The sequence below is a fragment of the Lutjanus erythropterus genome, chromosome 7 (genome assembly GCF_056507025.1).
Source record: "Lutjanus erythropterus isolate fLutEry1 chromosome 7, fLutEry1.hap2, whole genome shotgun sequence".
Taxonomy (NCBI): Eukaryota; Metazoa; Chordata; class Actinopteri; order Lutjaniformes; family Lutjanidae; genus Lutjanus; species Lutjanus erythropterus.
The window spans coordinates 20117646-20143033 of NC_139323.1; the positions used below are offsets into that span (position 1 = coordinate 20117646).

At 38.7% G+C, this 25388-nt stretch overlaps 1 protein-coding gene across 2 annotated transcripts in view; it reads left to right on the forward strand.

Annotated features, from left to right (window-relative positions):
- rabgap1l (RAB GTPase activating protein 1-like) overlaps positions 1-25388 on the forward strand; it is a 162980-nt gene that overhangs the window by 5385 nt on the left and 132207 nt on the right. The window contains exons 2-11 of one of the 2 annotated variants that reach the window (XM_084723124.1): positions 1414-1643; positions 2094-2241; positions 5079-5283; positions 6619-6793; positions 8036-8193; positions 8896-9006; positions 11654-11720; positions 12010-12112; positions 16791-16957; positions 24685-24814. In XM_084723124.1, coding sequence (XP_084579250.1) covers positions 1506-1643; positions 2094-2241; positions 5079-5283; positions 6619-6793; positions 8036-8193; positions 8896-9006; positions 11654-11720; positions 12010-12112; positions 16791-16957; positions 24685-24814 — 1402 coding nt within the window. In that variant the 5' untranslated portion in view covers positions 1414-1505. The remainder of the gene's footprint in view (positions 1-1413; positions 1644-2093; positions 2242-5078; positions 5284-6618; positions 6794-8035; positions 8194-8895; positions 9007-11653; positions 11721-12009; positions 12113-16790; positions 16958-24684; positions 24815-25388) is intronic. The other variant, XM_084723125.1, reaches the window with a different exon arrangement.

Sequence of the window (25388 nt, forward strand, 5' to 3'; positions counted from 1 at the left end):
CTGTAGATTAATCCACTGTTCATTTTCACAATAAATCAATTAATCATTTGGTCTAGAATAGGGCTGCACAGTTAATCATAATTACAACAAAATCGCAATATGGCCAAGTGCAATATCCAAATCGCACAACCACAACCAAATCACAATGTTTTTGAAAAAGGAAAAATGTATGAGAAAACAGAATTATGATGAGGCAATGTAGTGCTGCGTAGATGACCTGGTCTAAAAATATCATTCTCCAGATGAAAGAAAACATGTTTGTTTGGCACAGACCTCAATAAATATCACATCATCACGATTTTAATTTTTTTTTCAATTAACATGAAAATTGCAATGCAGAATTGATCATTTCCACTAATCGTATTGCATATTGCAAATTCAGTCACAATAATTGCAATATGACTTTTTTACCAAATCGGGCAGCCCTAGTCTATAAATTGTCAGTAAATAGGAAAAAATACCATTCGTGTGATGTAGGAGCAAATATAATTTGTGAAAGCAGAAAGCAGTAGGTCTTCCAGATGTCACGCAATTGTTCTGGATCACTTGTTAATTTTCTGTCTTATATTTGTGTTTTATTTACTTATCTTGGCTTACTTACAGCCAGGATTCAACCAGGTTTTCAGGTAGCAAACATGACGACATGTTTGTTTTTAGTGTAGTCCAGCCCATCAAAGTGCCAACAGCCAGCAGGATGTAACATGTAGAGACAATGAGCTGACACAGATGTGCAGGCAGACTCTGTCAGTGCTTGTCTTTTGGTGCTGTGCTAGTAATCATAACACATAGAGTCAGCCTCAGATCGCTAATATAATTGGCAGCTTAGTTAGCTGCTGTATTAAAGCATGTTCCATGTTGAAAATTGTGTCATTCAGAAAAGACAGCTGTCGGCTTGGGCCTGTCAGACACTGTGACACACTGGCAGAGTGCTCTGGAAGACACTAATCGCACCCTAAGCACTGAAAACAATTCCAGGAATTGTGCATCAGCAGATTTGTGGTTAGGTTTACAAATTGTGCTCATTTCTGGGCTGGTGTCATTAACTCACTGATGACAGGCTGCTTAGAATAGCTTTGGCCTGGACTCACTACCCTAAAATGTAGCCGACAAAGCCAGGAAGCTGTCTGGCATATCCTTGCTGTGTCCGAGTACTGGGTGTGTTGTAGTTTCGCATTGCCTTGCACAGTGACAACGCTGCGTATTGTACCTTAATTGGGACCTAATGAAACCTGTTTTATTAGTTTATTAAGACAGATGTGCCTACTCTGTGTATAGAAAGCACTCTCAATGACTAACTCTGTAATTGAGTTTCACAAATAAGATGTTCAGCCACCACATATGTTACATAAATGTCTCCAAAGCAAACACTTAACACCTGTATAATCTAACGCAGCCCATTTGTTGTGCATGCAGGCTGCCCTCCTACAGTGCTGGGTGGACAGAAGAGGGAAGGGGAGAGTTTTAACCCTGGTCTCCCCGTCCGACTCTGAGTGAACCAGTCAGCCATGGATGACAGCTCCTCACTTGGAAAAGTCAGCAGCTCTACAGAGTCCGTGGCCACTGTCACCAGTGAGGAGTTTGTTCTGGTACAGACCAGTGCTGCCGGGTCACCGCAAGGATCTGGGGGCAAACCAAGACTCAAGGTCAGAACTACACGTGCTCAGACTTTTACACCTGATTTGAACAGTGAAATGTGTACTATTCATCCCCCTGATAGCACAGCATGATCCAACATGAAGCCACTTAAAGGCTGCTGGTTTTTGCATTTGTGAGGTCAAACACAGCAGATTCCCACCAGGCTCCTACTAAATTTAGTAACCTGCCTTTGTTGTTATCTTAGCCAATTGTGTCTGTAGTTGATTAGATCATCAGTGGAAGTGTTTGTACCTGGTTTTCATGTGGTTTTGTTGTGTAATTACAACACAAAGGATGTTAACAGCAAATAAAAACGATGTGATGGGCATTAGAGCATTGACTCAGTCCAGGATGCTGTCTTTATCCATCTTGATGAATGCTTGTCTTTTTTTTTTTATCTCTCCTTGTTTCTCCTAGCCCTCATCCACAATTTGTTCCTCTTTTCCTCTCTCCTTCAGATGTCTTGTAATGGGAATGAGCAGCTTGAGAAAGCTATGGAGGAAGTGTTGGATGATGATGAAGAAGTAAAGGTGGAGAAGAGCAGTGTGGAAAAGATGGAGAAGCACAGCAACTCAGAGACCCAAGTCCCTGAGCCTCGACCTGCAGGTATTGACTCTGGACTTGTCTGGTCTATGTACAGTCATTGTGTGTACTTTCAGGCAGTTTGAAACCCTCTGTCAGCTGTTCTTTTATTCACCCAACCATGCATGATAACAGAAATAGAAGCTACGTTGTCCCTAGTGCATAAATGCTCCTTCCAGTTAAAAGAAAAGCAAATTATTTAATTGTAAGCCTTACTATTTGGCACTGCACACACTGCAGGTCCTGCATTTTACTGGCATTTAACTACTTAATTTAGGACATAGCAGTGTCACTGTGGCAGTAGGTATAAAGTTTGTAGTTTATCATATATTCCTGAGTTTGGATCACTTGTCATTCATCATGTGGGACAGTGACTCACAGCAAATAGAAACTTCATGGATCAGCTCAGGCAAAACTAAAGAGTCATGTTACAAACAAGAGTGCAGTGTTTTTAAGGCAAGGCTGGTGTCTAAACTCTCTGACATTGGCTTAACTGCTCCGTGTATCAGCAAGGACAGGTTTGTCCAGGCAGCTCAGCAAAAACAACATCCTAACAGCGGTTGGTATACTGTGAATAGGTGCAAGACATCACCAGTACAATTAGAGATACACAATAAATATCAGGGCCAATAAATTATTGGCTGATAATGGAAAATTTATATTATTATTTAATATTCTAAAGCTGATGAATATTGGCTGTAATAATATCCGATTTTGTCAGATTATATCAAAACGATGAATGTGAATTCTTAGGCAAAATTCTCTATACCAAAGTACCTTTGTGAGTTCTTTTCAGGTACTTTACTAGAAATAAATTATCTGAAGAGGCAGAACTGTTCTTTGTTTTTGATTTGATAATGATGTCAGTTCAGTTTGGTTCAGATATTAAATCATCCATCTTTGCTCACTATGTCGTACCACCTACTGCGCATAAGCTACAGGTCATAACTTATAACTTCTTTTTTAAATTCAAAAACATGAAATTATTGGTTATGTTACATATCAGCCAAGAGAAGCAGGTAATTATCGGTTATGGGTATCAGTTGAAAAAAAAATCCACCTCTAGTTCAGCGTACAGGTTCCAGCCCTACACGGGCCTCTGCTTTCATGTTCAGTCCAGGTGTTAAAGTTGAAGATATCTAGTATCAACTACACAAACATCGAATGTGTTTCTCTTGAGTGTGACTTAAACACACCCTGTCAGCTTCAGCTCTTCAAACATGAAACAAAGGTACCTGTCAAGCTCTGGATCTGAGAAATTAAGTCCAATTGGATAGAGAAGATGAAAACATTATGCTTCTAGCCACTGTTGTTGCTGCTGCCAAGACGTTATGTTTTCAGGTCATCATTCTCATGAAAGGCAATACCCTTGTGGGAAATTCTTCAAACTTTGCACCAAAGTCCACTTTGATTGCACGGTCACCTCACTTAACATGTTTTGGCTATAACTCAAGAATTATTATGTTAATTGTGACGAACATTCACACTCATATACGTTGGGATGAAATGAAGTGATGACGTTTTGTATCTAAAAGGTCAACTTTGTAGTGACATCATAATGTTCAACTCTCTATCAGTCCTCTGTACTCCTTTGTGAAAAATAGTCTTGAAGTGAGGGCAGCATGTTTCTTGAATCATACATCTCAGTATAGTAATTACTGTTCATACTTTTTATTAAATTCCTTCAAAGTCTTCACTACATGCATTATATGAGTCTGGACCGACGTTGGTAAAACTGCAACTTGGCTGTTTGCTGGAGGCAAACAAGCGTGAAGTGGAGGATTATATATGTGAGTGTGACCCTCAAGCTTTCAGTGAAGCTACTCACTTTCAGGTGAAATGAAACAGCGAGTGATATCATGTGTCAAAGAGGAAGGAAGCGCATGCTTGTATCTCTTTCTCTCCATACCTACAGTGGAGTCAGCATTATCTTTAAAAATGGTGTCTGTAGCACGACGAACAGCAAGAAATCAAGGTCTGTCAGAACTATTGTATTGTACTTGATGATTATTTCTTTTAAAAATGCATATGGTAGTGTTTGTTCTAAAAATAGGTCTGGCTAATGCATGCAGGGAAACAAAGCAGGTTTAAGTTAGAAAGCTGGAAAATATATTTTCACTTTCAACTGCTCAACTGACTGCGTTTTTAAATTTAGTAAGAATTAGGACTACACAATTAATCGCAATACGGTCAAGTGCAATATAAATACAATAATATTATAAAACAGCATTATGATGAGGGACTGTAGTGCTGCAGAGATGACCTGGCCAAAAAATCTTTTTAGAATTCAAGGCAGCAAGTTTTACATTAGACCGACGTGTCTTCATTTGTTTGCTTGCAGTTACTTAATTTCTCATATCTTGAGTGATGCCAGTGTTTTGCGGTGCACCACTGCTGAGTGAACTTAGAGGAAACGGTTGAAACGTGGTGAAGAATAAAAGCCAGTCAGCAGTGGAAGTCCAGCTGCTGCTCTCATTGTTCTGCTTCCTGTTTGCAAAGTGTGAATGTACAAGGTCAAAGGTCATTTCAGAGAAGATACCCCAACTTCCTGCGTGGCTCTCTCTTCTGCTTATCTTTACTTCTTCTCAGTTGTCTCCCCTCTAAAATGCACTGGTGTGTTGTTAGACTCACACTCACAGAGTGTGAAAACCCTGGATAAGTCATGTTCACACGATGCTTTATGACATGCCCGGGTCATGGGATATGTTATTATTAACAGCTAATAAAACAATTGTTATATAATCTTGGTTAAATTTTCACTGACAGTAGAGAAGTAGATGTTCATGTAGGTTTGAATGATGACAGAAACTTCCAAGCACATGTTTAAACAACAATATAACAACCTTTCTGTCTGTCCACAGAAGCATGTCCAGCACCAGCCAGCCCCACAGTGCTGGAGGAGGACAGCGTCCAGTTCAACAAGCTGTCCTACCTTGGCTGCACCTGGGTCAAAGCGCCCCGCAACGAGGCAGAGGCACAGAGGGCCATGGCCACCCTGCGGGCTGAAAGCGCCATCCCCATCCCCATCACCCTGCACGTCCCCTGTGGACCAGAAGGCTCTGTCAGGTCAGCCACACATTAAGATAGAGTCTCTGTAGACCTGGATCTATTAAAATAGATACAGTAGATACATTTGTTAAGATATTAACACATTTAAACTACAGAAGGACAGGAAAGGAACTACTAGTCAGAGAGTATGATAGTACAGTGGATTGATGGACTTGCTGTGAAACTGAAGGACATAGATCATACTGTATAATTAGCGTGGACATTGCAGAAACCAGTGATAACTGTGTCAGAGGCAGATTAAAAAAGGTTAACACAGGACATCTCTATTCTAGAAATACTCTGAGCCTGACCTCTGCCACTACTACTGTTTTGGTAAAACAGCTGTACATACAGACTAAGAGATCAGTCAAGACCAGATTATCATGACTCATATTTGTGTTAGTGAAGTTCCCCATTACCTTACACAACAGAAGAAGTGACTTTATAGAAGAAGTGGATATTTCATGAGTCGAGAGACACTTTTTAACCATTCTGAGTCATGAAGTGAAAGGATTAAATGTTAGATATTCCAGGGGAAATGACACTTGGCTTTTTGTTACTATGTTGACATTTCTGCTCAGCTAGACACCAGTGACATGGACATGGCAGGCTTTACCTCTTGACTGAATGGAAGCTTGGTTGAATAACAAGGTTAATGACACTTATTGAGGTAGAACATTACTATACAGTACTCAGGTTAAGCCTAAAGTAATATACAGTATCTCATACCAGTTTCACATATAAAGTATAAATCATGAAAACATCTCAAACATTTCAAAATGTTAGATATATGTTAGAAAAAACTTGGTAATAAAGGTTAAAATATATTATTGACAAAAAAAGATGAGCTCATTTGAAAGTGAAATGGACAAGCTTTTTGTTTCAATTTATCATTATGAAGTAAATGTTGATTGCGCAGTATAATGGCTATAGAATAATGACACCATCCCCATTTAGATTGGTTCTCTATAAGCTTCGCTTTCACTCTGCGGTTCTCTCTGCCACGGCATGATTTTTCCCAGGAAAATTATTTCTTCATTAACCACTAAATGTATGAACAAACTCGCAGTTTTTCTCAGAATGTCATCTTTTTTCGTGTCTCCCCTCCTTACCCCGACAGCAACTCAAACTATACTATTACTATACAATGCATAGTCAGTCATTACAATAGCTTATGCCTGTTCCCAAATTCAGTGCAAGATTGTGACAATTTCAACGTACTTTCTCAGTGAACTTGCTTCTTTCTTTCTTCACGGAGCTAGGCACTGACTCTGAACTGTCTTCCCTCATCAGATAATGTTTTCTGTAGCAGTGCATCATTTTCACATTTTAAAATAAAGTGACTCTCCCCAGGATTGTGGATCAGGCCTCAGGTACAGAGATCGCCTCCTTTCCCATCTACAAGGTGTTGTTTTGCGCTCGTGGACGGGAGGGTTCGGTGGAAAGCGACTGTTTCTCCTTCACAGAGAGTTACCGGAGCTCTGAGGACTTTCAGATCCACGTCTTCTCCTGTCACATCAAGGAAGCTGTGAGTTGCATACATGTATTGCGCCTGACGACTGCAGCTTCATTGTGGTTTTCACACTTGATCTATTTTGCGTGAACCAGAAGCCCACTTGTTGACTTGATGTTCGGTGACATAAAGTGTAAGACTTCATGTTGTGCACTTATACAAAAGGCCGTCTACAGTCTAGCACCAGAGCCCCTTCACAGATATATTCAAAGACAAGCCAGTAACTCGGGGCGTTGTGAATTTCAACTGTACTTTCAACAATACCACATCATAGATCTAAATTTGGACAATCGGCTTTCTTCAAAAAGTGCTGTTAACTCTGAAGCACTACATTACCAACTGAAATCAAATTAATTTCACATATTAAATATTTTACAACAAAGGTTTTGTACTGACAAAAAGAAAACCAAAGCTGTAGCCATTTTTAGCTGATTGTACTCTAAATTACCAAGATGTATTGTGTCTGTGTATTTTATTTTGTTTCCATATCTGTGCTGTAAAGTGGTTTAATGATACTAAAAGCTGCACATTTTAATTACACTGTACATGTAAAAGACCAGCTGGGGACAAGAGCTGAAAATTAGCAAATAGCTATAAACTCTGTGTGCAGCACATTAGTGTTTTGCTCTGTGTTTTAACCATGTTGCATCATCCCTGTTAAATAAATTCAGATAGAGAATGGAGACACTGCTGTCTCTGCCAGATAAGACAAACATGATGCCTGCTTTTAAAAACATCTCATGTTAAGTAAGCAGTGTTGATACAGATATAATTTAATGTCATCATGACATACCAGGAGAGCAGGCTGTGTAAGATCATCCATCCACTAACAGTAATGAATACAGTGCACCTCCATAACCAGTGTGTACCTGTATAAAGTGAATTCATTCATAAGTACTGACACTGATAAACCAGCTGAGGGTGCTGCTGTCTTCTATTCTCACAAATCTCCAGTTGATTCTATTCTTGTCTTTATAACTATCCATTTATTTCAATTTCTGTTCATTTTTTGCTCATTTCTTGTGCATCACGCAATGTTAGCTTTTCTTCTTGCTTGTAAATCAGTCTGTTCTGTTTAGATTTTTTTTTTCTCCTCCCAACCTCTCAATTACATTACTTTATATTTTAATTTAATGATGCTTTTATCCAAAGCAACTAATTGCAAGCATCATGCAACCAAATCTTTCCTACTTCTGTCTCTTGGTTTCTGTAAAGCTTCTGTGTCCCCCCCCCCCCCCCTCCCCCTTTTCCATCTAGGTCAGTCGTATCCTATACAGTTTCTCTACGGCCTTTCGGCGTTCTTCGCGGCCGGCAGACATCAGGGACACGGCGCTGTCCAGTCCACCCGACAGTGACCTCTACACCTTCACTGTCTCACTGGAGGTCAAAGAAGATGATGGCAAGGGCAACTACAGGTACTTGGTCCATACATACACACACATGCAGAAATGCACACACTTCAAATAAATGATAAATGTACAAAAAGTGTGGTGCCGTCATATTTTCTATATTGTATATGAAATGAAGGATGATGGTGCTGCTGTATTGTATGATAATGTTGTGCCATTATGCCACTTTTTATTGAAAGCCCTGTGATACATGTGAATCACTTGCACACAAACATATATTGTGCTTGTTTCTTATCTGTTCAGGACTGTTGGTATGACAGATATGCTGGTAGTTGTAAAGCTTTAATGTGCTGCTTCAGTACTGTTTTATCTGGCTGTTATTGTTCATCCGTAAAGAGCATAGAGCTTATCGGCACTGTGAGACAATTTTTCCATTTTCACAAGCCATCGTATATCGAGTGCTTTAGAGATAGGTTTTCATTTTCTGTTCTCCCCTGAAATAAAATGGTCCAATAGCTGCTCTGAAAGCACAGCAGATCCCCATAATACATAATAAACTCAGAAGACTTGAGGGAAGACAGGCCGTATTTTATCTTTAACTGGGTTAGTCATGCTGAGATAATGAATCTTTTTTCAAACAAGAGCTAGCAAATATACTGGCACTAAGACAGAACAATAATGACATATTACAACAATAGACAAAATCAAAATGCACTCACATCCGTAAGATTATGTTCAATAACCCTCCACCCTTCTTCCTCTCTACAGTTCAGTGCCGAAAGACAGAGATAAGTTCTACTTCAAGCTGCGACAGGGTGTTCAGAAGAAGGTTGTGGTTTCAGTTCAACAAATGTGCAACAAAGAGCTGGGCATTGAGAGGTGAGGATAACTGTAAAGAAAAAAAAAAAGATGATGCATGACAAGGTCCTTGTAACTTTCCACTGCGGCATCCTTGTTGGAGTCAGGGTCTGTACTCAGGTGTTCTACTGCATCTATTCTTCACCCTTCCTTTTCCTGAGGGATTTCATCTCATCTACTGCAGAGGTTCTCAATTTTTTCCTCAGCCAAGGACCCATTACAAGATATAAAATATACCAGGGACATTCTCATTTATGTCACTTTGAATAATTTGACTAATATTTTTTTTTACTCCTCTACTTAGTTATGTGGGAGAGCAAAACAAGAGAAATATATTAGAAAAATGTTTTCACCACTTCACCACACAATATCCATAAGATACACACACATCTGGAGGCTGTTTGACTGTCTAGTGCATACATAAAATAAAATGCATGTTCTGATTATTTGAAATAGGGTAGAAGTTACAAGTTAATAATTTATCAATTAAGAATCAATTATTAAATTAATCACTGGCTGTTTTGATAACTGATTTGGTAATTAGTTTAACAAAAGTCCCAATTCTCTGACTTCAGCTTTTTAACGGGTTTCTTCTCTCCTTTATAACAGTAAACTACATATCTTGAGGTTGTGGGCACAAGAAGACATTTAACGACATCATCTTGGGCTTTGGGAAACACTGATTGACATTTTTCAACATTTTCTGACATTTTATGGACCAAACAACTAATTGATTAATCAAGAAAATAACTGAGAGATTAAGCTTAGAGCAGTAACAGGCCTGGCCTGGAACATGAATATGATAGGCCTCCAAAATTGTTGTGGAAAGTAGTCATGAAATACATGCAGGCTAAAATGAAGCCTTTTGTAAAATGAATAAATAAGTAAGACGTTTTTTTATATCATGATAATTTAAATGAAGTAATCTAAAAACTTTTGACATGTCAGACCCCTGTTTGAAAATCACTGATCTTGCACTTGGCTTTCTAAAGTTAGAAATTGCAAGCCATCAAATATCAACATATTCCTGTCCTTCCTTCCACCAACCTTCTGCTTTTTGTGGTTGTTTTTTGTACATGATTGGCTTAACTTATTTTGAAAAGAGGGTTGCCTTTTCAACACTCTTGGTGCTGTACCACCAGAGCGTGGAAAGCAGCTGTCTCACCAGGACAAATGAGCTGAACTAAAGGAGGTAATGATGTAGAGCTCAAAAACACTGCTGTAAACATGCTGCGTATGCACACAGCATACAAAATCTATAGCCTTGTTCATTATGGTAAATTATACAATGACTTTCCAGATGAAAGCACCAGACTGCTTGCTCTCACAGGGACAGTGTACAGGCTCAGTGATCAAAATATTTCAGAGGGAAAGCAATAAGAACAACAAAAAAAGTAAATGAGTAGTGCCACCCAAATAGAGCATAATAAAATAACTTGCTGTACTTAAATCACTTTTGACTTCCTGCAATGTCTCATTCTCATGTGTTAACATGCTCTAGCAGCATGGCAGCACTAAAGAACTAGGTCATCTTCATCACTCCACCTTTCCTTCTTCACTCCCTCACCTCCTATTGTTATCAGAGAGAGACAGACACCTGCCCTCTTCTTTATTTTTAGTGTCATTGGAAACCCCTATTGTGCCCATGAACTCATCCTTTCTGAGGTGTTTGACAACACTTGATTTTATTAATGTTCATTTTTGCAATGGCCTCAGTCTTCATGGTTGCATCATGAGTTATGTGGATGTAGTACATTATAAGCAGCAGCTGAATAATGCCTTTGTTTGACAAAGAAAAAAAAACCTAGATCCCTTACAAATCCTGTTAAAACGTCACATTGTAAGACACTTGACCTGTACCTTTCAAGGTCAGCATGAGCTGTCCTGGATTAACTGTAAATATATTCTTATGTAATGTATTTTTAAAATGGAGAGATTCCCATGCTGACCACTTGATGGCACCTCCAACCTAAGCCTGAATTATAGATTTATACAAAGTGATTATGTTGGATCTGTATGATGAACTGGAAACTACATAAACCATGTAGCCTCACTGTAAATTTGATGGAGAGTGTCTTAACTTATTGATGATGGAACAGACATTTTTAGCCACCCAAGACTTTGAAGACCTTAGATATACATTATAGTAACACTATAGTTTGCCTGTCTATCCTCTTGTTTTTTTTAACTTCCTGTGCGTCTATGCTGCCCTTTTCTGTGTGACAGTCAGTCCATAACATGACCTATTCAAGTCTTCTTCTGCGGTGGCAGGGGGACCTGGGTGTTTTATCCCCCTGGATGGGCTTTAGCATGTTGGGTTACATTCTTTTGAGCTGCACAGCTTATTAAGATCATTTTAATTTTGGCCAAGATGATGTATTTATCATGACTTTCAGTTAAATGCCTGATCGATTATAAAGCATAAACAATATTTATGATAGAGCTGCAATGATTAGTCAAATAATTATTTGACTATTCGGTTGAAAGAAAATTTGTTGCCAACTAAACTAACTAAAATATTTTTTATTTGTATAGTGCAGTCAGTTGTTTCCAAATTTTCTTATTCTCTCAACCAATTTGACTCACTCTCCTGCAGAATGCGTACTGTCACTGCAGTGGAATTAGTGATTATTGATTTGTGATTACACCCTCTCTGTCTTCCTTCTAGGTGTTTTGGGATGCTGCTGAGTGCAGGGCAGAAAGTCTGCAACAGTGACATGCACCTACTAGACATGGTGAGCAGAACCTACCTTTGCCTTGTCAAATAAGATACCAGCCTTTTTAATTTTTTTGTTGGAACTAAATTAGCATTTCCAGAGTTCACCAACCTGCAGGTGACCCACTTTTTATTGATCAAGTTTTATTTGTCCCAGTTGATATCTGGCAAACTGATTTATGTACCAGTTCAGTTGTTCAAAAACAAACATCTACCTGCATTTATAATTCAGATGCATAATTTTACAAAAATTACTATATCAATAACATGTTTACAGGCACATAAACCATACATATATATCTTCACAGGAGTCGATGGGGAAGAGCTCTGATGGGAAGGCCTATGTAATCACAGGAACATGGAACCCCAACATGCCGGCCTTTCAGCCGCTGAATGAAGACACACCGAAAGGTGAGGAAAGTTATTGACCCCAAACTGTTATCACACAGATAACAGCCTTATCTTCATTTACAGTAGCTGTGAAACATTAAAGGTTTGCAGTTTTATGTTTTTAAGCTGGCAACTTAAAAGCCTTAGTACAAAAAAAAATTAAGTAGGGATGCATAATTTGGTATAAAAGTCAGATTGCGATTATTTTGACTGAACTTGCAATGTGAGTAGTGGAAATGATCAGTTTTGCACCACAATTTTCATGTTCATTGAAAACAAAACAAAAAAAGATTAATATAGTGATGATGTGATATTTATTGAGGTCTGTACCAAACAAACATGTTTTTGTTGGAGAGCAAGATATATAGGCCAGGTCATCTCTGCAGTACTACAGTACCTCATTATAATGCTGTTTTCTCAAACATTTTCCCTTTTTCAAAAATTGAGATTTGGTTCTGGTTCTGCAATTTGGATATTGCTGTAAGCACCATTTATCATTTAGTAAGTTTGTTTACTGCTAAACTGTATTACTGGTTGAGCAGAGTGAGAGAATATTTAAATAGGTCAGGGAATATTGTTGAATATTTTGTATTACTTTATTCCTGTTTGTTTTGACCTCTGAGCTTTATTTTGTCATCCTGTGCGTTTTTTCGTTGACCTGTAACAAATTAACAGGAAGTGGAATTTTATTGTCAAAGGTTCTATTAAGTGAATAAATGAGTGACGGCGGAGCAGCATGGTTGTTTTACCGTTGGCGTTGCCACCAAGCCAACTCAACACCTGAATCAGTCTCTTTTCATCCATAAATGTGGTTATATGTGTGAGTAAGTAGATATTAAAAAGTTCCAGAAATATGCAGAGTAAAGATAGCCACTGTAATTGCACTTGGCCATACTGCAGTTTTATCCCGATTGTGATTAAATGTGCAGCCCTAAAATTAAGTTACAACCATGCATAAAGACCTGTGAGTAAAATGTTTTAATGATTTCAGATTTCCTTCTTTTCTTATGCTTGTGCACACAACAGCAATTTTGCAGCTGCCTGTAAAATTAGGTTTTTTTTTTTTGAGTAACTGTGCTGTTTTGCAACATTTATGATCTGAGTTAAACGGAGCCCAGCAGTGCCTGTTTACTGGCTGTATACACATGATGTGGAAATTCTTTCCATACATTACTGTCACAGATGTGATGAGGGACTGCACAAAGCTCAAGGTCACGTCTGGGAATTATGCAGTGCTTGCATTGGAACTTGTATGTGATAATTGCCTTCATCCATTCTCTAGCGTAACACAGTCTTGTACCTGGCCTTGTGACCCATTACTTGTCAAAGCTCTGCATGTTTTCACACACTGAACCATGAACACATCGTCTCAGGCAGCAAAACCAACAGAGCTGTGGACACTCACTCATGTGAGAAAGAGAATTAAAATAGCAGCATTTTTGTGGAAATTGTTCTTATGCAGTTCACTTTGCCGTTCTGTCTGGCATTCTTATACTGCAGCTGCAGGTCTTATACACTTTGCTCTTTTTATTGGTTCTTTGTTTTGCATGATGAGGCTTATTGTAGCACAAGTTGATAACATAGACCATGATGAAAATGAACACAGGGTTGAATCACACTTCCTTTTTATCTTGACATGTATACACACTGTATGAGCTACTAGCTTACAGGCATTGGCAACATGAACTACTGTAATATGCAACATTATTCTACTGCACACACAGTTAATATATTATGAAACAGTGCTGCACGATATGGTGAAAAAAATCATAGTGTCATTATTTTTGACAGATATTGCAGTGTGAATTGTGATTAGTGGGAATGGTCATTTTTGCATCACAGTTTTCATATTCACTGAAAAAACTTTAAAGTCATAATGATGTGACATTTGTTGGGATCTTTATCAAAGAAACTTGCTTTCTTACATCTAGAGAACAAGATTTGTAGGCCAAGGCATCTCTGCAGCACTACAGTACTTCATTACAAAGCTGTTTTGTCACTCTTTTAAAGTCACTAAAGACTAATTCTTATCTACATTGGATACATGGCAAAAGGTGATAGGGACTAAAAAAATGTATAAACACACATTACACACACAAAAAAATGTGTTCTGCAATTTGGATATTGCACTTTGCCATACTGCAATTTCAAAATTTCAATACTATTTCAATTGATTGTGCCCCAGTATATTATGATGATATACTCATGCTTGATGTTATACCTCTAAATGTAGGTATTAAGTTAGAGAAAGAGGAAGTGTTTGTTGATTTGGTCGTAACTGTTTTATGAACTTGAGGTTCTTGAACCTGAATTGAACAAGCACATAAAATGAAATATTCATGAATTAACTACAAAGAAATATAAAAAGTGTTTTTCATGTTTTTAAACAGAATTGCTGGCCAGACACAAATGATATGAGGTCCTAATAATGGCCAAATCTCTAATAATGGAGTGGTCTGAAGTGTTCTATGTACAGCACTTCTACTGTTTATGAATTGCCACATGATGAATTGTGGGCTAATATTTTGTTGGCAATGTCCAAAACTTGACATTTTACAACATACAGTGCATGCTGCATACAGGTCGGGATGATGGTAGCAGCAAAAGTAGAAGAACAACATAAACAGCTTTTTGATGTAAAAGGTACAGTTCATTATCATTACCAATGGACACAGCACTGACCCTTTTTAAAATAAAAGTCTGACAGTGGTTTAATGGTAAGCAAAATGCTATTGATTTTTAATTTTTGGTATTTCCATGATGGCCTTGTGGGCCACATGAAACCTTTCAGTGGGCCACATCCGACCCCGGGCTGCATTTTGCCCAGCTGTGCGCCAGAGTGTGCTCAGATGAGTGTATTGGAATTGAACAAGCTGATTTATCATTACGCACATGAGAAAAGACTGTTATTGTCTTTTTAAAAGGGAAGCCTTTGCATGTGTTCAGAGCAGATCCCACAGAGTGTATCCAGGCAGAGAGCTCTCCTCACCAAATCCCTTACAGCTAACAAATTAGACTACTTGGCAACTTGCTGACCTGAAGGCTCTGAGAGTTTGACTTGAAGGTGGATGGCAGATCTGTCAAAGTGGTCTACCTTATGGTGGTCAGGCAGTATAAAGCCCGACTATCCTCAACACACACACACACACTTTGTGAAATCACACTTATAGTTGAGTGTTATTCATGAAAGAGAAATACAGAATCTATATTAAAAATGGAATCATACGAACACGTTAGCTAGAGTCAGTGATGAAGGTGAGAACTTAAAGAGGTCATGGGACCACTTTTTCACTCAGAGCGTTGCTGGGACAAAGTGAAGTTTGGTTGCGTTTCCACAATTGCAAAATGTTTATTTTGGTTGTTCTCAGTATGTGCATTTACCATGGGCTGTCGGATCATAACTTAATAACTTAATTTAATAACTTAAATTTCAAATAAGTGAGAAATACTATTTAAAAGTTAGATTTGAGCAAAGTATGAAGTATTAAAGTTACTTTCTTTTTTCATACATTATCAAGATTCTTGTTTAGTGTCTTTCTTGCAGAGGAAGTAATTTTGCTAATGGATCAATGATTGTTAAGACATTAAAGCTCTGTTGATAAAAATGATCTTGTTGGTCTTCTTAGTTATAATTTGTATATAAGTTCATCTAGTATAGCTAAACTTTCTTTTCCTGGTTTTCACGAAATACTGGTTGCTTCCTAATAACTGTCTTCATATGACTTGTGTCTACTATAGACACTTGAAGCCAACGCCTGGAGAGCCCGATCTTATCAAAAGACATGTCTTTTTTTTTAATCAGTAAACGATAAACTATTTCAACATTAGCATCAGCAAGTCCCTTTTTGCCATTTTGTTCTTTAAACAGGACAAAACAACATTTTCATAATTGCAGTGTATATTAAAATACTGGTAGTTACTTTTTGTCCCCCTGCAAGTTGATTAAAATAATAAAACCTCTCTACTGTGAGAAAGCTTCTCCAGACCCTCTCTTTCAATTCTGTTTGTTTATTCCTACTTTATAATTAGACTGTCCCCACAACAGAAGCATTACGTGATTAGCTGGTTTGAGTCTCACATATCTTGTTTTTTGTTGTGCAAACCAAGACCTCCGATGTACTATGAAATGAATTTATGGACTTCGGTTGTGATGTTGGAGACGTTAGTGTTAAATCCTCATCCACTAGGGGGTGTGGCATCCCCACAGGATACATGATGTGGATTTTCTGCCTCACAGTAGAAGCCAATCAAATGAAAAGCAAAATATCTTCAGTTTATAGGTACATTTAGGGATTTTTAAATTCATTGTAAAGTTAGATTGTTTTACTAGCTTCAAGTATGAGAGAAAAATCACTCTCTTAAATGAAGGTTTAGGCTATTTTCTGCCAAACAGGTTGGTGCAGACTTACTAATGTTTGTCAGCTTTTGACTGGTGGACAGATCATAGCCTGGTTATACTTTAAATGCTCTGAAAGCTGCAGTGCACCTGGAGCTGTTAATCATGTGTTCATAACACTGTATTCTTTTTTAAGTTATAGACCTTAGATAAATGAGCTTCACTGACTGAAATCAGTGCTCTCTTTTACTTAGATTGATTCATATGAAGTGAAAAGAAGATAAACAAAAGACTCTTGCATAATGCCTCCACAGTAACCTTGCCTTTTCTCTCGTTTTTCTTTCCCTCTCTGGTTTGCTCCAGATAAACAGGTCTACATGACAGTGGCAGCAGACCTGGTTGTCACCGAGGTGGTGGAGCCAGTTCGCTTCCTGATGGAAACTCTGGTCAGGGTCTATCCATCAAACGAACGCTTCTGGTACTTCAGCCGCAAGACCTTCAGTGAGACCTTCTACCTCAGACTCAGACAGGTATCTTTACTGCAACTATTACAGCCCTCACAGAACCTACACCCCTTTTCATGCATATACCAGTATTTATATTAAAATCCCTCTTAAACCCACAGTCAGACTGCTCGACTAACTGAATTAAATGAGGAGGTTGATGGGCTTCTGAGATTAGGGTAGCGGTTGAATATTTGGCTTTAAAGCTAATTGGTAAAAGAGCTCCTGAAAATAAACCCATATGATATGAAGGTGTGAATAACCTGCAGAGTGTAAAATGAGTGTAAAACAGAGTGTAAAACTACGCGCCAGTTTGTAGAAACGATAAAGATCCCTGGATACGTGTCAGAACAGTTCATTTTCTGTCAAGTTACTATAGTACTAGATATCTTATGTCTCGGATGATTCATAGACATATCAGTTTGTTGGTAAATTAGTTTTCGATCTAGTTCAGGGCAAGAATTATACCACGGCCAAACAGCCCTGATGCCCTAGGGAGTAGCCGTTATACCCACACAGTCAGTTTGGCATGCCCTGTTCTGAGCTGGCTGTTGTGCCTTTAAAAGAAAGTGGCAGCTTTCCTCATTTAAAACTGTCAGGTCCAGGACACACTGCAGCACGTGTGCATGGTGGAACCTCTTACCTTTCATTTTGTCACCCATATGAACAGGTTAGAGCAGCCATGCAGTCCATGTGAAGAGTGTGGCTCACGCACATTTCAGGCATCATCTAGAGCTTTGGCACCTTGCCTATTTTTTCCAAGGGATGTGTGCAGGTCTAAGGAAATATAGACAGTGAAAATGATCTGTTGATAGTCACATTGACATTAGACTAGCAACGTAACACCTCTCAATACAGTTTCAGTGTCTTTATCTGTAGAATATGTCATGGATTTCATGGTTGTTTTCACCTAAAGGGGCAGAAGCGTGACGCAGGAGCAAAGTACCTGCATGGGTTGCTCTCGTCCATAAAAACTCAAGATATTCAAAAATAAACCAAATGTGAAAGTGTACTGATTTAAATAAATGAACTGAAGGAGTCTGGGTAGAGACCTCTGGCAGTGTCAGCCATATTTCTTTCACAAGGTTATTTAAGTCAAGTTAAGTTTAGTGATATAGCCCAACATCACACACGTCTCAAAGGGTTTTACAGCCCAGAACAGCATCGCTTCCAAACTCAGCCCAAACTCTCCACAAAGACCAGGGAAAAGTGGAGCAAGTGGTTGGGCAGCTTAGGGGATGTGTGGAGTGGAGGAGGAGGTCAGAGCAGGCAGCTTGGAGGCGTGGTGCTGTGTCAGTGACCAGTCAAATGTTGTACCCAAGAGAGCTCAAACACTTGGTTGTTGTAAGATCTGTGCTGAAAGATGCAAATGTCTCATCAACTGACTGCCGTTTCTCTCTTTCCATCTGTGCATCCTCCTCCTTTAGTCTGCCTGCCTCTCATTGTCAGGCTGATGCATTGAAGTTCAACATGTTTTTCCCTCCCCGTCCTAAAACACAAGATCTCTGTCAGATCTCTTTGTACCCCTGTAATGTCCTCACTCTGGAAAAAGAAATGACATTTCTTTTTGATGATGATGATGATGATGATGATGATGATGATGATGATGATGATGGTGATGATGATGGTGATGATACTTTTATTGTTAGAACGAGGCTGAAATTTGTCGCCATAGCAGCTCTATCAACATCACAAACATGAAGACAAAAACAATCACAACAATTAAGAAAAGAGGCAAAAAATACATGCATTTACCAATTTAAACACAAAGGATGATGTTCAAGGCTCTTTAACTTACATTTGATCTGTAATGAAATCTTAAAAAAAAAATATTTGAATACGTAAATGACAGTTGTCAGGGCATTAAGATCAATGAACTGTTGATCTCTACAAATCAAGACTCAACAGTCTGTCAGTGCAAAATAAAAAAGATGTTTAAATCAAATTGAATCAGGAACTTAAAATTGGGAATGATATCGAATAATATATTTGGAGAATCTTGACACCCCTGTTCCTGAGATTTCACCGACTAGAACCAACCCAGCAGGTTCTAACTAGAACCCTTTTATATACCCAGGTTGTTCTGTTGAAAAGCCTTTTATTTTCCAAAGATTTCATGTAGAACCTATGCAGGGAGCCCTAATATCACTGTATTTTATCAGAGTTTTAACTGTGTCCCTGTTGCCTTCTGAGGGTCCTCCGAAGAACCATATCATATTCTACCAATGAGGCAGAAAACTACTGAACCCCATAGAGGGCTAATCATACAGGGGTGTCAAACTCATTTTAGTTCATGGTCCATGGGACCAAATTTGATTTCAGGTGGGTTGGACTAGTGAAACCAGTGCACGATAACCTATAAATAACAATACAAGGGCTGCAACTAATGTTTATTTTCATTATCATTTAATCTGTTGATCATTTTCTCAGATGTTACAATAATGTAATGTTACAATTTACCCTCGATTCAAAACATCTGTAAACACTGATGCTTTCAACAATCCTTTAAGAACTCTTCCTTCCAAAAAGTGTTCTTTGAATTAAAAGGTTGGTTGGAACTGCTAGTCTTACAAAGAACCTTTGATGAACCCTTTTTTCAGAAAAGGTTTCCTCATGAGCAAATGGTTCTGTGTAGACCTTCAGACCTTCAGAAAAGAAAAAAGCCCTTTATAACCCTTGTTTTTAAGAGCGCATCTTACTGTTGATGTGTAACGACAAACATCACACATCGTGAAATGTTTGGCTTTTTGATTTTCTTCACAAGCTGGCTGATTAAAAAAGTGCAGAGAGAGAGAGCGAAGAAAGCACATTCACTTTACCTCCCACCAACACAAGGACAGTCAGCCTGAGCAGTTGCTGCAGGTGCTTAGAAAAATACAGTTAAGCTGTAAGCCTCCGCTCCCCTGTTAAAAAGCAGATCTCCTTTAGTAGGCCGTGGGGAGCTGGCAAAGCAGTGGAGTGTGGGGAAGCTTTGGATTGTAGGGAGCTAATAAGAGGCTCTGTCTCATTATTGGCATGTGGGTAATTAACAGCGGCGGTCTGACTCGTCCGCCTGATTGCCTCTCTAGTTATCTCCTCAGTAAATGGAAGAGTGTTGGACTGGTGCTGTGGTTAAGAGCTAATTAAAAGATAATATTGTGTGGAGGTTTTTCTGGAAGATGGAAATCAGAGGTGATACACACACACACGCACACACACATATATAAAATATGTAGTCCTATTGTCTTATTTTGCCAAAAACTGTCATTAGCCAGCTGGAGTACCAGGATGTAATTATCTTTGCCAACTTCGCTGAATGTTTTCGGTGTCTGCTTCGCTGGAAAATGTGTTTGGTGTCTGCTTTACTGTGGAAGCAAACCTGCCAGGCCTGTAGGCTAGATAAGTGGTTCCCAAATGGTGTACCATGGGATTTTTTGACAACCATACATTATTATTGCAATGTACAGCCACACAAAAAGTTTACTGTATCAGTCCTTTGTATGCACTCATTTCCCAGTTCAGGGAAAAAGTAAATACCTCAAAAACATCCTTCAAAAACCTTCTGTCTCATTAGAGTGAATCCAGGCTAACTGAGATCTACCCACCTGAGGTGTGACTGTTGCTCTCATTCACTCGCAGATCTGACCCATATGTTTCGCTCATGTTGTGCTCTCCAAAATTATCGGTCTTTAATTTTCAAGACCCTGTTTTAGGAGTCATTATTGAGACAAATTGCCATTTTTGCAGCACCAAATAATTTGTTCTCAGTCTTGAATACTAAACAAAAGGATGATATTGCATTCACAACTCTTTGGCTGGAAATCTCCCCCATCGCCTTCATGTTCTGCATGATTAAAACATATAATGTCATATTTAACCTTAGAAAAAAAATGAAATACACATTTAGAGGGATCAAAAGAACATTTTACTCAAAGTGGCAGCCTTTCCTTTCTTATTTTGCAGACCTGTCTGTATTGTCTTCGGGGTAGGGACTTGATGGTGTTAAAAGATATGCCCTAATTTCACCCATATTATGATGAATTTGTCATCACTCAACTATATCTCCATGGTTCTAACTGTCTTTTCCGCTTTTTACTACATGCATTCTATAAATTTTAATTGTTTAATGCTCAGGCTTATGAGATTCAATATGTTTGTATGTGTAAAACTATCTGCAAATGACCCCAAGACATGGTATTTATTTTAATTTTTATTATCATTATTATTATTATCATTATTATTATTTTCAATTTAACTGATGTCAATCTGTACCCTAATGTTAACAGAAGAGACTGGGGCACAGTAGTTTTATTTTAGTTTCCTGATACTCCTATTGGGAGGGGAGCTGCTGTTCTGTCTGATTTGTTTTGTTTTACTTGAAAATATGAAACATGAAGAAATTTCTTAGTTTTGGATACTGTATTTGTACCTACATCTCCAGTAGTAAATATACTCCAGAGTTAAAACCTTATGTCAAAGCAAACCCCAGTTTTTGCTGTTCACACAGTTGCCAGATGGACACATCAAAAGCCCTGACTAATTGATGGCTTTTTTTTTTCCCACCCGCACTCCAGGAACTCTGATTGGCTAGTCCTCATTAGCCTTTGTTGACTAGGTTTGTTATAGAGGCTCTTTTGCATGGATATGAGTACAGGTGTGCTGTTGTTTAGGATGAACAGTTGAAAATTATTAATTAATGATGTTACAAAAGTTTATGAACTGTTAAAGCAGTTCCATTATTTTGTGAGGTAAAATTCACAGAAAAACATTTCACAGAGACATCTGTTCTTTATGTATCCGCAGACAATGTGGGGTAAACCTTTTTTCTCTTCTTTGTTTTTCTTATTATAAGCGCAGCAGATGATACCATGTTTATACAGTGGGCCTCCTTTAGCCCACATCAATCTTAGTAATTCATTTGTTACCTAAGCCTCCTCGGATTTTCACTAGAAAATGGCCAGGCTTCATATTCTCTCCCAATTTGTGCTCTCATCACCGACTTGAGTTAGTCATTAGACTCCATGTGAGTGGGAAGATCAATGCAGCACATTGATCCATTCTACCAGGTGCAGGAGAGAGGCAACAGCGTTACAGTAATTGAATAGACCAGAAATTAACATCAGCAGCTTATGGCACTCAAGGTCAAGTCTGCTTGTGTCTTTGTTCTCTTAAGCATTTCTTTAGTCCATTATGATGGATTTAAGGAGTAGTTAAAAGCTTTATTAGCTTTGTTAACAATTTTTTAAACTTTAGACTTCAAAACAGACTTCTTTTTGCTGTCTCCTGAGTGGAAATTATTGTTTTAGTTTATTCATTTCAGTGTATAGTCCATCAAAAAAAAATCACACAAAATGCATTTCATTACTGAAAATGAGCCAGAATCAAAGAAATACACAGATGGTCTGCAGAGTCTTTCAACAACTTTTGCTACAATATAATCACAGTAATATTCAATCAATGATAGTCGGTTAAATCATTTTACTTTAAGGCTGCTATTGTATTTTCTTGAATTTGGAGACCCCTGCGGACAGAACTGGCAGTGTTTCCTTCAACATAACACAAAATACGACGTCAGAAATGAAGTTATTTTTACAAAAATCTCCTACTGCTTCTTTTTAACTGGCTAACGTGCCACTCAGTGTAACTTTGCCTGGAAAAATGTAAACAGGCTTTTTTCATCTGATTTGAAGGAGAGGCATCAGTAAAACATTGAAACTGTTTCATAACCAGTTAAAAACTCTTTGCAGTAGCTTTATTTGTATAAAGTTCATTCTGTACAATTTTTCTATGTTTGTACGTTTCTTTACTCTTATTATACCTGTCATCACTGTGCTGTGGGCAGATAGCGCAGTCAGCTTCTGTGAGCTTGTTAGCTGTCAGTGGCTGTCGGTGCTTTTATACTGCTCGTCTTATTCACCCCTGTGACTTCCGCTAGGTTGACGGTTTAATTGAGGGGCTGGCCTGCAAACTCCTTGCATCCCACCCCAGTTGGGTGGCAGCAGACCTTCTCCTGCTGATGGCGGTGGCTGCTCATTCCCAACTCGTTTTCTTTTGTCAGTGTCGTCTGATGGAACGGTGAGCTCTGGCTGGACAGATTGGTCAGTGTCAGGTCTGAGGGTGGCCATGCTAATTGCCCTGTTGAGGTTGACCCTCGTAGATGCTGCACTGATTGGAGGAACTTTTTGCTAGCCTGTGACTGGTACCTCTTTGGCTGCCGTGATGTAGTTAGTTATTAAAGCAGCACATGAACACTTCCACACCATCTGATTCTACTCCTCTTACTGTAGTTTTCCTGTCATGGAAGGCATCAGTGATCTGCATATGTAAAAGCATCTAAAAATAAATTGAGCCTCTTGAGCCACTGTAGCATCAGATCGTCTCCTGGCTCTGATTTATGTTGCCGTTTTGGTCAGTTCATCCATGAGTCACTGTCTTGTTGGGGGCTGCTCACATGCAGTATTTTAGGGAGGAAACAATAATTAGGCTTTGATGTCGCAAAGGACATGATGCCATTTCAAATTGTTGAGAGTTTTTCAGTGCAAAACCTTGGGGACTGTAATTGTGATATGAAATTTTCTTAAAATTTCATCTCTCCAGTATTCAATGAATACTTAAAAATACAACTGAAACAAACCTGTAAGCAACACAAAACGTTACTTGTTAAACCTGCTGATCAGTTTGTAAATGATTTAAATTTTTTGAAGTTGGTCAGGCCAATTTTGTGGTAACATTTTGATCATAGTTTTTATCTCTAACTAGAGCAGCACATGAACACCTGTGACAAGACAAGACAAAAGTTCACATTGTCATACTTTTATTCACGATCATTGCACTTGAATATTAAGTAGCAAAACTGTGCACGGCAGATATATGTTAGTCTGTCAGTGGAAATAGCAACATCGTATTGCCAGTTGCAACTCTAAGTTTATTAATACTGTATATTGGCATCATTGACAAATTATACAATCTATGGTTGAAGCGAGTTGTAAGTTGGTCAGCTGTTTATAGCTGATAGTTGTCTGTCAATGTAAAGTTAAGCCCATGATCCTGAAAACAAAAGCTCACTGCTCTGAAAATACACACTTTGATAGTTTGAATTCAGTGACTTCCTGCCTTCCAGACTCCATTAACATGTTGCTCAATTAATCGTTACAAACTTCTACTCCTTTTAAAAGATAATTAATGATTTCTTACGACTCATAAACAGGCACTTCCTCATTTGGCAAACATTCTGCATTAATTTGAGCTCTAATGAACGTGAAACAATAACACAAGTTATGGACTGGAATAGAAATTTTAAAGGAGGACACTGCGGCTGTAATGTTGTTATCGGAGAAGCTGGGGTGTTTCAACTAAGCATATTTCCTTAACCCCTGAAAAATCCTGCTCATGTGATGATTTATTACAGTAACTATATTACTGATTTGTCCTTTCAATTCATTAAATTGTTTCCCCTTTGGGATAAAAAAAAATAATAATAATGGGCGCCCCTATAGCTCAGTCGGTAGGGCGTGCGCACCATGTATTGAGGCTGTTAGTCCTCTGCAGCGGCCGCTGGTTCGAATCCCACCTGCGGCTCATTTGCTGCATGTCATCCCCTGTCTCTTCACCCCCCTTTCCTGTCATACCTTCAGCTGTCACTGTCAATAAAGGCAAAAATGCCAAAAAAAAAAAAAAAAAAAAAAAAAAAAATATGACCGTGTGTGTGTGTGTGTGTGTGTGTGTGTGTGTGTGTGTGTGTGTGTGTGTGTGTGTGTGTGTGTGTGTGTGTACAGCAGGCACCGGAGAGGGTGGGTCAGAACGACGCTGTGTATGAGGTGGTGAGTCTTCAGAGAGAGGCAGAGAGAAGCAATGAAGGGAGAGGACGACTGGCCTCGCCCACTGAAGAAGAGGAGGCTGATGAAGGTATGGAGGCTCTGTCCTCAGTTGCTTGGTGTCCACCCCTGTTACCTTTAGTTAATCATGTACAACATATACTAACCATACCACATCACATAATCACCAATGATGCAAATTATGTTTATCTTTGGAAGTATTACTACTAACTTTTTTATACGTTTGTGTGTGTGTGTACATACATAGTAAATGTGGCCTCACATTGCGTAGCACTGTACAAATCCCTCACAGCCTTCAATATTAGAGAAAAATGAGATGTTTCTATGAACCTGCATAGCTACCAAAAAAAAAAAAAGCTTCTCGGGGGCAGCATTTGCTTTACATTCCATATATCCAGTAGTTTTTTTTTTTTCTGGGTGGCATGCGTGCCTCATCTAAATGAGATCATAGGTCCAGATATTCAGTCTGAAATAGAGTTTACCAGCACACGCACACAGACTGTTTTATTTGCAGCGAGGCCCTGTCACAAGCACACGTGTACTATTCATTGGCTGACATGAATCAACAGTGAAGTTTAATTTTGTTTGGACACGTAAACATTGGCGGGGATGTATGTACGTGTGTGTGTTTGAACATGTGCTTA